General features: G+C 36.1%; 1 protein-coding gene across 1 annotated transcript in view; it reads right to left on the bottom strand.

The window, feature by feature from the left end:
* Window positions 1-5,340: 5,340 nt before the first annotated feature.
* Window positions 5,341-11,944, bottom strand: part of DYNC1LI2 (dynein cytoplasmic 1 light intermediate chain 2) — a 27,327-nt gene continuing 20,723 nt past the window's right edge. The window contains exon 12 of the mRNA XM_010167645.2: window positions 5,341-8,359. Within this exon, the coding sequence (XP_010165947.2) occupies window positions 8,253-8,359 (107 nt within the window). The 3' untranslated portion in view covers window positions 5,341-8,252. The remainder of the gene's footprint in view (window positions 8,360-11,944) is intronic.

The raw sequence follows: 11,944 nt of genomic DNA, 5'->3' as shown, positions 1-11,944 counted from the left end.
ATTTTTATTTTTTGAGGAGGTGGGAAGCTGAAGGGGAGGATGAAAAAATTTGTATAAACCATGTTTTATAAGCAAAGCAGAGGAGGTCCCTTAGCAGGCTTTAAAAAAAAAAAAAAAGATGAAGTACACTCACTACATTCTTTCTTTCCACGGACGAAATGGGCCAGCGAAAACAACTGACCTCAACTGGTTTAATACCGTGTTTGTTGTTACGTAACCAAACCAAGCAGTTCCCTGCACTCCTGGTGGGGAACTGCAAACGTTAAAAAACTTCATTTTTTAATTATCCTTCTGAATTTGTTTTACTTACAGCTAAACTAGTTTATTGCTAACATCAGCTAACATGATAACAGTTCAAAGAATATTCCCTTTTTTCAACAGCACTTAATTCCTCCACACAACTGAACTTTATATTCAGCTAATTTGGCTTATTCCTTTCTTTAGTTACATGAGTCTTCTACATGCCAGGGAAAGCTCTGGCTTTTTTTTAAAAAAAAATAATTTTCTTTCTTTTTTTAAACAGGAAAAATAATTTCAAGTCTTCCATCACTGGCTATAAACTCAAGGCAGGCATATGGCCCCAACTCTGCAAAGCCATACACAGCGGAACTAATAAATCCCGATTCCTTGCAGACTCATGTCTCCTCTTCCTACCTTCCCTGCCTCACCCCTCCCACCGAGCCCAATGACCCAGCACCCTCCCGAGGGTCCCTTTCACACACAGCAGGCTTAGCTCCTATTTATGTCCTCAAACTACTGCTTGAGCAAAAGGAAGCAAGTGCTATGCCAGGTTCCATGTGTGCAGACCGGCAGATTTTCACTTGGCCTGTCTCGCCTATGAACTAGCCAAACTTACTTGGCAATCCCTACCTAAAGCAGAGGAAATCTTCGGATTTACCGTCTCCACCAAGCCACTAATTTACATGCAACTGGTATTAAGTCAGCTATCTGCAAGATCTTCCTTGTTACTGAAGCTGGCCAAAAGATCCAAGTCATTTTTGAGGAGGGGGTAGAATAGGACAGACCACAAATGCAAAAGCAGAGGAAATAATTCTAAAAATGTTTTAAATATGCCAGCATCCTCTTAATAGTTGTGTTGTATTTCTGTTCAGCTAAAAGGTGACTTGGAGAGATTCTGACAGGCTTTTGCTAAATTTGAAATATTTCAGATCCTGACATTTTCACTGGCAATTTCTCAACCCAGCAAAATATCCTAATACAGCTTGTTAAACAGTTGCTAATTATAGTTGCCTACTGACAATCCACTATTTTTCTGGAACATGTGTGCTTTTCCCAGGAAAATAAATCTGTGTGTATTTGTAACATACACAAATTTCAGTATTAATTCAGTAAGTTACATATATCAAAAGCTAATATACCACTTGCATATTTCAAAAACAGCCCATTACAACAGGAACTAACAATTATTACCAAAAGATACTGTCAGCTGACATTTGTGAGTTGAGTCACACAGTGAGATTACAGCACAGATGATAGAAGTCTCCATCACTCTCCTAAATGACCTCCACATCTAAGCTGGATAAATCCAGTTCTGGGTTCAGCTGGAAGTCCCAAGAGCTCTCCCCCTAGCCTTCTGCTTTTATTTTGGATTTAAGAGATTTTCTGTGCAGTCAGTGACTGATCTTTAATAAAATGGAATTTTTTCTACTTCTCCCCCTCTGCCTATGGGCACAGTAACTTAAGTCTTTCAGAACATCTGAAAATTCTGAACATCTTCACTTTCTAATAATCTCCAAAGCATAGTCAGTATACCAAGTCCTTCATGGAGAATCATTTGAGTCTTCTGGAAAAGAGAAGTTTTAACTTGATAGTACTTGGTGATTTATTATCACTATAAACTAGGTTTTTTTAACCAACCACAGCAACATTCAGCTCCACCTTTATCCCACCATTTAAGACACAGATGGTCAATATGGTCATTTAAACTCATGTGCAACATCCAAGTTTGCTTGGCAGCTGAAGTGTGTGTTAAGTCTGTGTTCAGATATGGACTCCAACTGCTGGGCCAATGCACGCAAGTCAAGAGTTTTCTGTCCTCTAGTGCCCCAGACTAAGTCCAGTGACCAACACAAAGAGTTGATCTGGTCCAAGCCTCAGTAGCCATCTCCTTCTATTATCTTTTCAGTTGTCTTACTCCCTCTGTTCTGTCAATTAACTCAACTCTAATGCTGTCATTTCATTCCCTCTCTAAAAGGGAAGTCCCTGTTTTTTGGAATGCTGTCAATCTGCATGCCAGCAATTCAAAATTGCACATTTCCTTTTCTCAAGAACGTCAATATTTTACTGCACATTCTTGAGAATATTCATGCAAGACTATTCCTAGCAACTTTTAGTTGCATCCACTTTTCTGGCATATTTTGAAGGATTTGTTTGTTTGTTTTTAAGCACTTGGCAAGTCTAAGACAAGGATGACATTTTTACATGCGTCATAAGGCTACACTGTTACATACAAACAAGTACCAACAGTTTCATTAATGAATATTCATGCTGAAAAATCAAACACTTTTCAAAGGCAGCTTGTGCAACCTAATTCAGCTTTCCTGTGCACAGATGCAAATGTTTTCTTTTAGTGCTGGACATTGGTATTTCAGCTTTTGTTCTGAAAGAAAGAAACCAGAGTATCTTAATTAAGCCAACTCAAAATTAGAAAGAAAAAAGCTTAACCCATATTAACAAAATTCTTAGAACTGAATTAAACTGCTTTTATTTGGAAAAATTCAACAATCACTCTTTGAAAGATACTTACCCTAAAAAACCAACCAACCAACCAAACCACAACTGCCAAACAAGAATTATTAAGGGAACATGCCAAGCAATGCATATAGCATCTCACAATGGCACATTAAGCAGTGTTACCTACAGGCATTGATCCCAAGTCTGTCACCTTCTGGACTCGGAACATTTCATCTCCACAAGCCTCCAGCAAAACATACTTATAATTAACTGTCAGGGAGAGAGGAGTCAAGGATCTTTTCTTCAGATAAAAAGTCGCAACTAGCAACATTGATTCTGCCACATAGAAAGTCTGCAAACAAAGGCAACAGTGAAAATCAATTGCTTCCCTTGTTTACATTATCTTACAGACCTCTTGCATGTGACTGTTAACATGATTTCAATACAACCCCTCCAATAACTCGAAGTTGTGACTATCAACACCGTAACACAAACCAAAGTGAATACATAGCTATTGCAGAGGGCAACAGTTCTACATGTCAACTGACACTGTCAAGTCAAATCTTTTGCATCGGATATTTCTAAGCAATGTCAGCACCATGCTCTTAGGTATATTGGCTCAGACATTTGCAATATAAAAGTCTAAGGTGCTAAAACTACTTTTTTTTTTCCTAAGCCAGTTTAAAGTAGAATTAGGTGCCCTATACTTAAGGCATTTTAATACCACATTTATAGTACCACTTGTAAAGCATCTCAAGGAATTTAATTTTCTCAAATGAACTTTTTCTAAGCATTTTAATTTCAAGAGGCATTTGATGTACATGTGCAAGTCAGAGCTTGCTTCACTTCACTTTTCCAGAGAAAAGAAAGCATGCCAGATCAGATTCTGCCCTCACCTGCATTTCTGCAACTCCCATTATATGAATGTGTTTATAAACTAGTTACATTTGACTGCAGAAATCTCAGATGTTTGTGGTACCAGAGCCATGTGTGGTGTCCTGAAGCACTAGTTCAGACTGTAGTTATTTGTGCTTACATTATCTTCTCCACACAATCTGAGTGGATCAGAGAAGTAATTAATTATTATGACAGCTGTAGTAGAACAGGCTGGAAGTTTTATGTCAATGCCTCCTTGAAGGGGAAACTGAATACCAGCAAAAGTGTGCTTTTGGAACTAAACTGCCTCCATTCTATGAATATATTATTTAATTATTAATTAAAAAGACCAAATAACAGACAAGTTCTGCTTTTGGTACTAAATATTCAATTTAGGTATTCCATGCAGCTCTACATATAGACCCAGACAACCAGAATCTGGTTTAGGTCACCAATAACCACCTAGTAATCTATAGCCTTTCCTTGTATGTATTTGAACTACAAAGACCCAGAAACCAATGATGTGACTCAAGCAAAGGTTCATAACTGAGAAGTTAATTCCTTAACAAAACCCTGCCATGGCTGAAAAGCCAGAAGGGATAACACCACCATCTGTAACACTACAGGCTGTGAAATATTCATCTTGTAAGAGTAGCTTAGAGCCTCTAGCAAGATATTTTCCACACCAAAACCTTATTATCCCTTTTCTTTTAATTTGAAGACATTTTGCTTTCAAAAAATAAAAATTATAGTTGAACAGCAGTAAATGAGTTAGGGGAGTTAGTCAGTTCTTCCATTTTGATCCACTGTTACAGTCTTTCAGAAGAAAGTCACTTTCAACTTCAGGATGTCTAAGATGAAGTCTTTACTTAGTTTCCTCCCAAATTAACACAGTAGATAATTCTCTTCATATATTCAAAAACATTTTCTAAATCCCATCTTAAAGGACTTGAATTAATTCTCTACATTATTAAACTCATTAAAACATAAAGCACTGTGGCAATTCTAAAATGGTAATTGATTAATGGCCTCCTAAGGAGTCACTCCTAGAGAAACTATGTATTTTGGAAACCAAAAGCTTAGTTGATTTGTACTTCAGAGGCAGGGTGACTCAAGAAACATTAATAACTAGAACTTCAATCTATGCAGGGGAATATATAGGCATCCAGTTAAAGTAACAGAGAAGTAAAAAAGTATAATCCTAATTACATCACTCTACTCTTTCTATGTTTACCAGGAAGAACTTGTTACACCCATCGAAGGGAGAAAACTTAGCTTTGCTACTGGCAGAGGCATTTGCACCACGCAAACAATTTACTCCTTCAACTCCTCATATATCAGATTTTAATCCTGCAAATTTAGGACAAGTTTGCTTGGATACATTATTCCACAAAATATATTAGAAGGTATACGTGTTAACATGGGAAAATATACAATTGTTTCCCTATTCTCATGAAATATAGTACTTTGCATCAAAACCGGTTCGGCTGACGTAACTGTTCATGTGTAAGCTACCACAAGCACACCGCTCTCTGCAAACACAGCTACACCAACTCTGCTTTACTTTCACAAGGTGCACACTCTCAACTCCAGAGAGGAGCTGCATTAGCAAAGGCTGGCACAAGAACTCCCAAGGAAGTTGTCATTAAGGTACACAGCTGTACAAGCCAACTTATTCCTCCTGTATGCAGAGCCTGCTAATATTCTGTTCCCACAGAAACAGCTCTAGAGGGGCATCTTAAAAACAACAAAAGAGCACAGCATAAAGCAGTCTGGATTCGTGTTTATTGAAGCCAGTAATTAAAGACGTCCTCATTTTGCCAGCACTAGAAAGCAAGATTCCACATGACTGCATACTGCACCTGGTTAAAGCCATACAATTGGACTAAGGTTTGTTTCATACATTTGCAGTCCTAATTGTAAGTTGGAAAAAAAAACCCAATAAACTTAGTATACAGGACAGTGAACTTCCATTTACAGCATGTATATTGTTAAGTTCATGATGTACAGAGCAGTCACTTTCAACGTAGATAAATTAAATAAAATATGAAATTCTGTTCAGTTTAAACAGGTTTTTTAAATGCCAATAAAAAAAAGTGCAAACTTAAAATCAAGCAGCATAACCACAGCATTTTTATGGAGGGCCAATCCTTAAACTTTTATATTTGCTTCAAGTTGAATGCTTTCATCTTTGTTTTCTTAGTTTAAACGTGAACAGTAGATGCAGTCACTATAATGCATATAAATATAGTCATATAATAGTTTAAACAGTCTACCATACAAGTGTATCTGCAAATAAAATGAAGTTTCACTTGAAAATGTAAAGGCTGTTTGCAATTTGGCCTTTGGTTCCAATGCTTGAAGACACCAGAATAACAACTGTGCAGCTCACCAAAGTTGACAGACTTTGGCAACCACAGGATGCTACATTACTTACAACTTCCTTCCAATAAACTAGGAGCATTCACTTGCAATTAGAAACTGGAAATCTATTTCTGTTTTGTAAGAAGCATCTTTCAAAGCTGGTAAGTTACCATATGTTATCAGTTTTGATCAATTTTAGTATATTTAACATTTATATAGAACTGGAAAGTACTTCAATTTTAAGTTTTAGCCATATTGCTAGAAAAAGTGCTTATCAGGTTAGATGACAAAAAATGCAGTTTCAGACTGAGGTTTTCAAACTATATCCCATTATGATCACACACTTTTTCATTTTTCCTGTCGAGTTTTTGATGTTTTAGTTTCCAATCTGAACTCTCTGTGTCAGGAGGACAGTGCGTGATTCTTCTGGTGTGGTAACTTGCAACTGGCACCCATTACACCAGGAAGTACATCCACATTACCCATCAGCCATCCACAGTCTTAGTTTAACTGTTATCTAGACAACTGTATAACTTCAGGTCATACCGTTTATTAAAAAAGTAAAAAAAAAAAAAAAAAAAAGAAGAAAAGAAAAATATAGTATTTTCAACAAAAAAACTGGCACAAATAACATACTCGTTAATGTTTGTCAAAGAGGCAAGTAAATACTCTTAGCTTTCTAGATAATGTTTAGGCAGACTTACAAGAACAGCCTCTTGATGTAACATAGGATTTGAAGTTAACATCCAGTACTGTGTTAGTGGTCAATCTAATTCTGTATATTTAAGTAACAATATATATTAGGGAAGTTATATCCAGACATCAGATTTAGTACAACAAGTTCATATCAATAAAAAGTAAACTCTGCATAATTCAAATTGTGGTTTTTCCCTTCAGCGTTAAGAGCACAGAATATGCTTGGTATTTTTAATTTATGGTAGTGTGTACATGTAAAACAAGCATACCTTATATAAAAACAAAGTGCCATTTCAGTAACCATAGCAGTTTTGTTTGTTTTTACAGAATGATGGTTTTATGTGACCATTGACAGAGCTTCGTCAAAGCAACGGGGACAACCACAACCCATCTTTCCAAATGAAATGCTACATTAAAGAAAATACAAAACAAGTTATTGAGTATGTTCATCACGTACACATTCATACTTTTTAGGTTACCTTCAGAATTGGAGTTGGCTGCACCTGCAGCAGATGTGGCTGGAACTAGGGCCTTGAAAGTTTTTTTTTTTAAAAAACCTCCATAGGTGTAAGGCAGGAATCAATTTTAGCTTGGTAGCTAATATTCAGTTACAAAAAGTAAGAAAAAAAACCTACTGAGAGTGTTCTGTAGCACATTTCATTATGGGAAAATGATACGTCACCCACCATTCTTCATAGGCTAGCCTCTTGGCATAAAAAAAGGCAGAAGCTATCAGAAAACAGGATTTAAAATTAAATACAAATTGCCAAACTACCGATTTTAAAATAAAACCAAACAGTGACTGTTTGTACTACAGTGCACAATAAGTTCAAGCACCTTCTAAAGACACGTCACACACTGTGCCAGGCACTTGGATCTAAACAAGTTATAGTTTCTCCCTTTGTCAGCTACACCAGAAAGGGCATCCACACTCTTAGACTTCTTAAAAACTAAAACAAGATTTATAACAAGAATAAATTCCCATGAAGCTTAGTGTTTGGCCTGGAATTCTCCAATGAAAAGTAGTCTTTTTAAAATAGTGATTATTTACCCTATGTGAAACACAGGATTTAAACAACAATGCTCCTCTCCAGTCAATCCAACATTCTAGTTTCTCACTGTCCCAAATCGGTTTCCCCTTTTAGGGCTCCAATCCCCACCTAGGCTTCTTTCACCTAATTAATGTTCTGTTACACCACCACCACCACCTTTCCAAGAATATAATGCATTTGCAAACATACAAGTAGCCAATTCCAGTAACTCCGAAAGAGGATTTCATTTCTCTTTCTCGCCTTGTGTGCAGTCAGTAGTAGTATTTTAGGAAGAATTCTCCATTTTGCTTCTCTGTGTTCTTCACAACAGGAAATGCAGCTGCACCTGCTTACCTCCAAAACCAAAAGAATTGCCCTATATAAACTCTAAATGGTTATCTTATACAGAGGGATTTTATATGCAAACTTCCTGAATGTGCACTTTTTACTGGGACAAGGCAATGATGTAGTAAGCTCATTTCCCCTGCCCCAAGAAAACTGATAGCATCTGCCATAGCAGAAAATTCCTGGTCTTATCAGATCAATATACATAGTTATTTGGTCATTTACATATGCAACTTTTATGCGTTATCAAGCTTCGTTCTCTGTTGGAGGAGAGTTTGCTGTTACCATAGAGTCTGGCTTGCGAGTCATCCTATCCAATTCCTCTTGAACGTTTGTCAAAACTGTTTTTTGTCCTAAAAGGAAAAAGGACAAGGTTAAAGCAATCTAATTTCAATTAAATGTTTTAACTGATGAGTACAAGTATTCATAAGATCACTTTTTACCACCTGCCCAAGAACACAGGGCCTGACACAATGCAAGGTAACTGTGTGTTAAAGTTGATAAATACTATGGTTTAATTAAATTTAAAGAGATTAAATGATGAATTATACAGCAGGATAAAGCCTAAAAATATCTGCAATATATTTTACAACAACTAAAATTTTTTTTTAAAAAAGCACATTTAGAATTTTCTATAAAAACCAACTGTACACAATTCTATTATTAGTATTGATACAAGGACTTTATTTAAACCCAGATTTTAACCACAAGTTTTCCAAGGTAAACAGGACACCTGCTACAAAAATCACTTCTGTTTGGTCACACTTATACTTGCGTTTTAATATTAAACAACTAACAGGAAGAACTCTTTTATGTCTGCAGATGATGTTTCCTTTAAAAAAAGGGGACATGAATTGCATATTCATGTAACATCTCAGAGCAGTCATTTCAAAGGACTTCTTCAATTGGAAACAGACACACCAAAGTATTCCATGGAAAGGCATATCTTACATTTTTATATTAGACTCAAAACTTTTTAACAATTCTTTAACGGAACCATCAGTTTAATTCTCTCATTCTGGAAATTATAAACCCACAGACAAATTAATCACTAAAACTGGAAGAATATATTCTAATGCTTGAGCATACAAGCATTTAAGATTAAAAAGCTGTATTTTTAGACAAAAAGTAGATTATATAACCATGTACAGCTTCCTTACATAGCCAAAGAATTTAACAAGCATCTGTTTTCCAGTTCAAATGTGTGTGAAATATTAGGTGGATTTTTTCCAGGGTACATGCTGAAAACATTAAGAAGGCAAGATTTGACTGTTAGAGATTTAAGTGTTTTTTTCCAAAGTACAAAGACATAACCAAGTTAAAAGGTTACCTTTAATCACTAGAACAGTTTTAGATTTAAGCACTAGTTGTAAGCCACAGTACTCTTTAAGAGCATCTATTCAAAGCATGAGTATTTAAACAAAATCTAAAAATTAGTACTTTGACTGTAATATACCTTACAATACAAAACACTTCACATGTAGACTAATGGTACCGTGGAGTTAAAAAAACCGAAACCCTAAAACAATAAAAAACATACAAAATTCTTGCTCAAACAAATGTAGGACTAAACAAAAACTGTGGCTTTTTTAATGCTAGATGAACTGAATCCTTAAGCCTTCAAAAAAATACCAAGCAGCTGTCTCCTGCAACTACCTGATACTGGACAGGAAAATATTGCCAAGCTGTTCAGTGATATGTCGGTTTGCATACTCTCCTTTGCCACCATCACACATGAGCACCTTTCAAAGGAGAAGAAATACAAGGAGGTGTTTTCAAGAAAATTAAAATTTCCCCTCCTCTGTTATAAATTACATTGATACTTGCTTTCAGTTTCCCTACGAAAATACTGTCAAAGACGATGATGGCCTTAGTCAGTGAGATGTGTTCTATACAGTTCTACATATTCTCCTTTCTAGATTAGATTCAGAGCAGGGAACCCTGGATCTTTATCTATTGCACAGGAATAGAAGAGTAAAGGCAAATCTTAGAATTTGCAGGAATCTTCTTGTGAATATAAATGAAATTACTTTTTAAGTCTAGAACTCCATGTGAAGAAAAATAATCCACCACAGAAACCAACTGAAGTTCTTTGAAATATCATAGTGTACACAAGGAAGAAAGACAGACGAGAAACATAAAGGCAAATAAGATGAGTGAGGAATTACACAGCATAAAAAATGGACGTGACATTGCAGCATCTGCCCAAATGAGAGAGTTCTCTCAAGTAAGAGTTAAGATAGCAGAAACCAATCAATCAGTCAGGCTTAGCAGTATGCTGAGATCCACCATGTCTTCCTCATCCTGTGACAGAATCTCAACATTTCAGCCACAGGATATTCATGGCTGTGGGAAAAACAGATGGTCTCTTAAAAGCTAAATATTTTTAGTGTCAACCTTCTGAAAACTTAGGGCTCTTTAAACAGTTTAGTTTAAACATTTAAAATCCCTATAAAGATCATTTTAGCACACTTACTCACACAGAGGATGCTGCCGTAAATAAGACTTTCTCCAAGATACTCTCCTCAACTCTTCCACAAAAGAGCGAGTAATCTTTTCTCTTAGCATCTGCACCAGCTGCCTTATAAACTCAACAAGAGCTTTTCAGATACCAATGTTAAGAGCCCTTACCTTTTCCGGAAAGTTTAATCTTATATTGGTTGAATATAAGATGTGAGCACATCAGCTGACAAGGAACAGGCATATTCTCTTGTGAGTGAAAGCCGATTGTTCTGTTCCAGAAGTCAGGGAATGAGCCTGAGCTGCCAACTTGATGCAGCCAAGAAAAGGCAACTGCGATGTTGAGATCACTCAGAAGTACTTCCACCAAAGAAAGAGAACTGCTGTACCAGGCACTACAATGAGATATATCTGGAGTGCTGCATACAATTCTAATCACTCATGTTCAAGAAAATATAAGCCAACTAATGAAGGAGAAACTAGTAGGGAAAACAGAGCTCAGTCTCTAACAGAAGACTAGAAGAGAACTTGTCTAATTTAGTCTAACAAAAAAGTTAAGAAAGGATATATGACTGCTGTCTCTAGACTCAGGAGAGAAATAATCTATTTAAATTAGAAGTTAATGCTGATACAAAGGGAAAAAAAAAAAGTACACATAGCCATTTGTTATCTTTGAAACCCCTGAAAGGTACATGATGTTCTAGAAGACTGAAAGAGGAAAGCCCATTACAGACTAGTTAGTTTTTGCTCTAGTATTTTTTCCAGAAATTGCAATTATGTTTTAGGTGCTTACGTACAGCCTACCAGCACAACAATCATCACAGATTTGTTACCAACAAGTTGTGTCAAGCCAACCAAATTTCTTTCTACGACAGGATAACAGGTCCTGTGGAGAAGGGAGAAGTGGTTGATATCACACCTCACATAACCTTCATATAAATAAACTAGAAAAAAAACAGGCTTGATATTTCAGAAAAATGAATGTATTGTAATTCATAAAATTACCCATTAGTTATCCATAGTACTAGTCAATATTTTTATTCATCAATCTACACTGTCCAACTGTTGAAGGCATCAGATATGTAGGCAAGTATGACTGAAGGGAAGAAACGACTGCAAGTAAAAATGTATTTATATAAATTATTAAGTACTGCATTATAATAAAATGGAAAGCAATGATTAAGTAAATGTATGACCTACTGAAATACTAAGATAATTTTATACAGACTAGAAAACCTCCTACTAGAAGGCAGAAATTGTATTAAAGTGGCTGTACTGTTATAAAAAAAAAAATCCTGATCAATATCATACAGATGAAAAAACCTAGCATCGTGCTGAGACATCTAAACAGAAGCACAACACATAATACAGACTAAGTAATCCCTACTTAGGGCAGACAAAGCCTTGTCTGATGTACTGCATTCATTTCTGAGCACCCAAAGAAATAGGTCATCTGAGCAGACAGTCCAAAGGAAGAC

This window comes from Antrostomus carolinensis, unplaced genomic scaffold (genome assembly GCF_000700745.2).
Source record: "Antrostomus carolinensis isolate BGI_N321 unplaced genomic scaffold, ASM70074v2 scaffold14935, whole genome shotgun sequence".
Taxonomy (NCBI): Eukaryota; Metazoa; Chordata; class Aves; order Caprimulgiformes; family Caprimulgidae; genus Antrostomus; species Antrostomus carolinensis.
The sequence above is the reverse complement of the archived record's forward strand: the minus strand, read 5'-3'. Positions and strand labels throughout refer to the sequence as shown.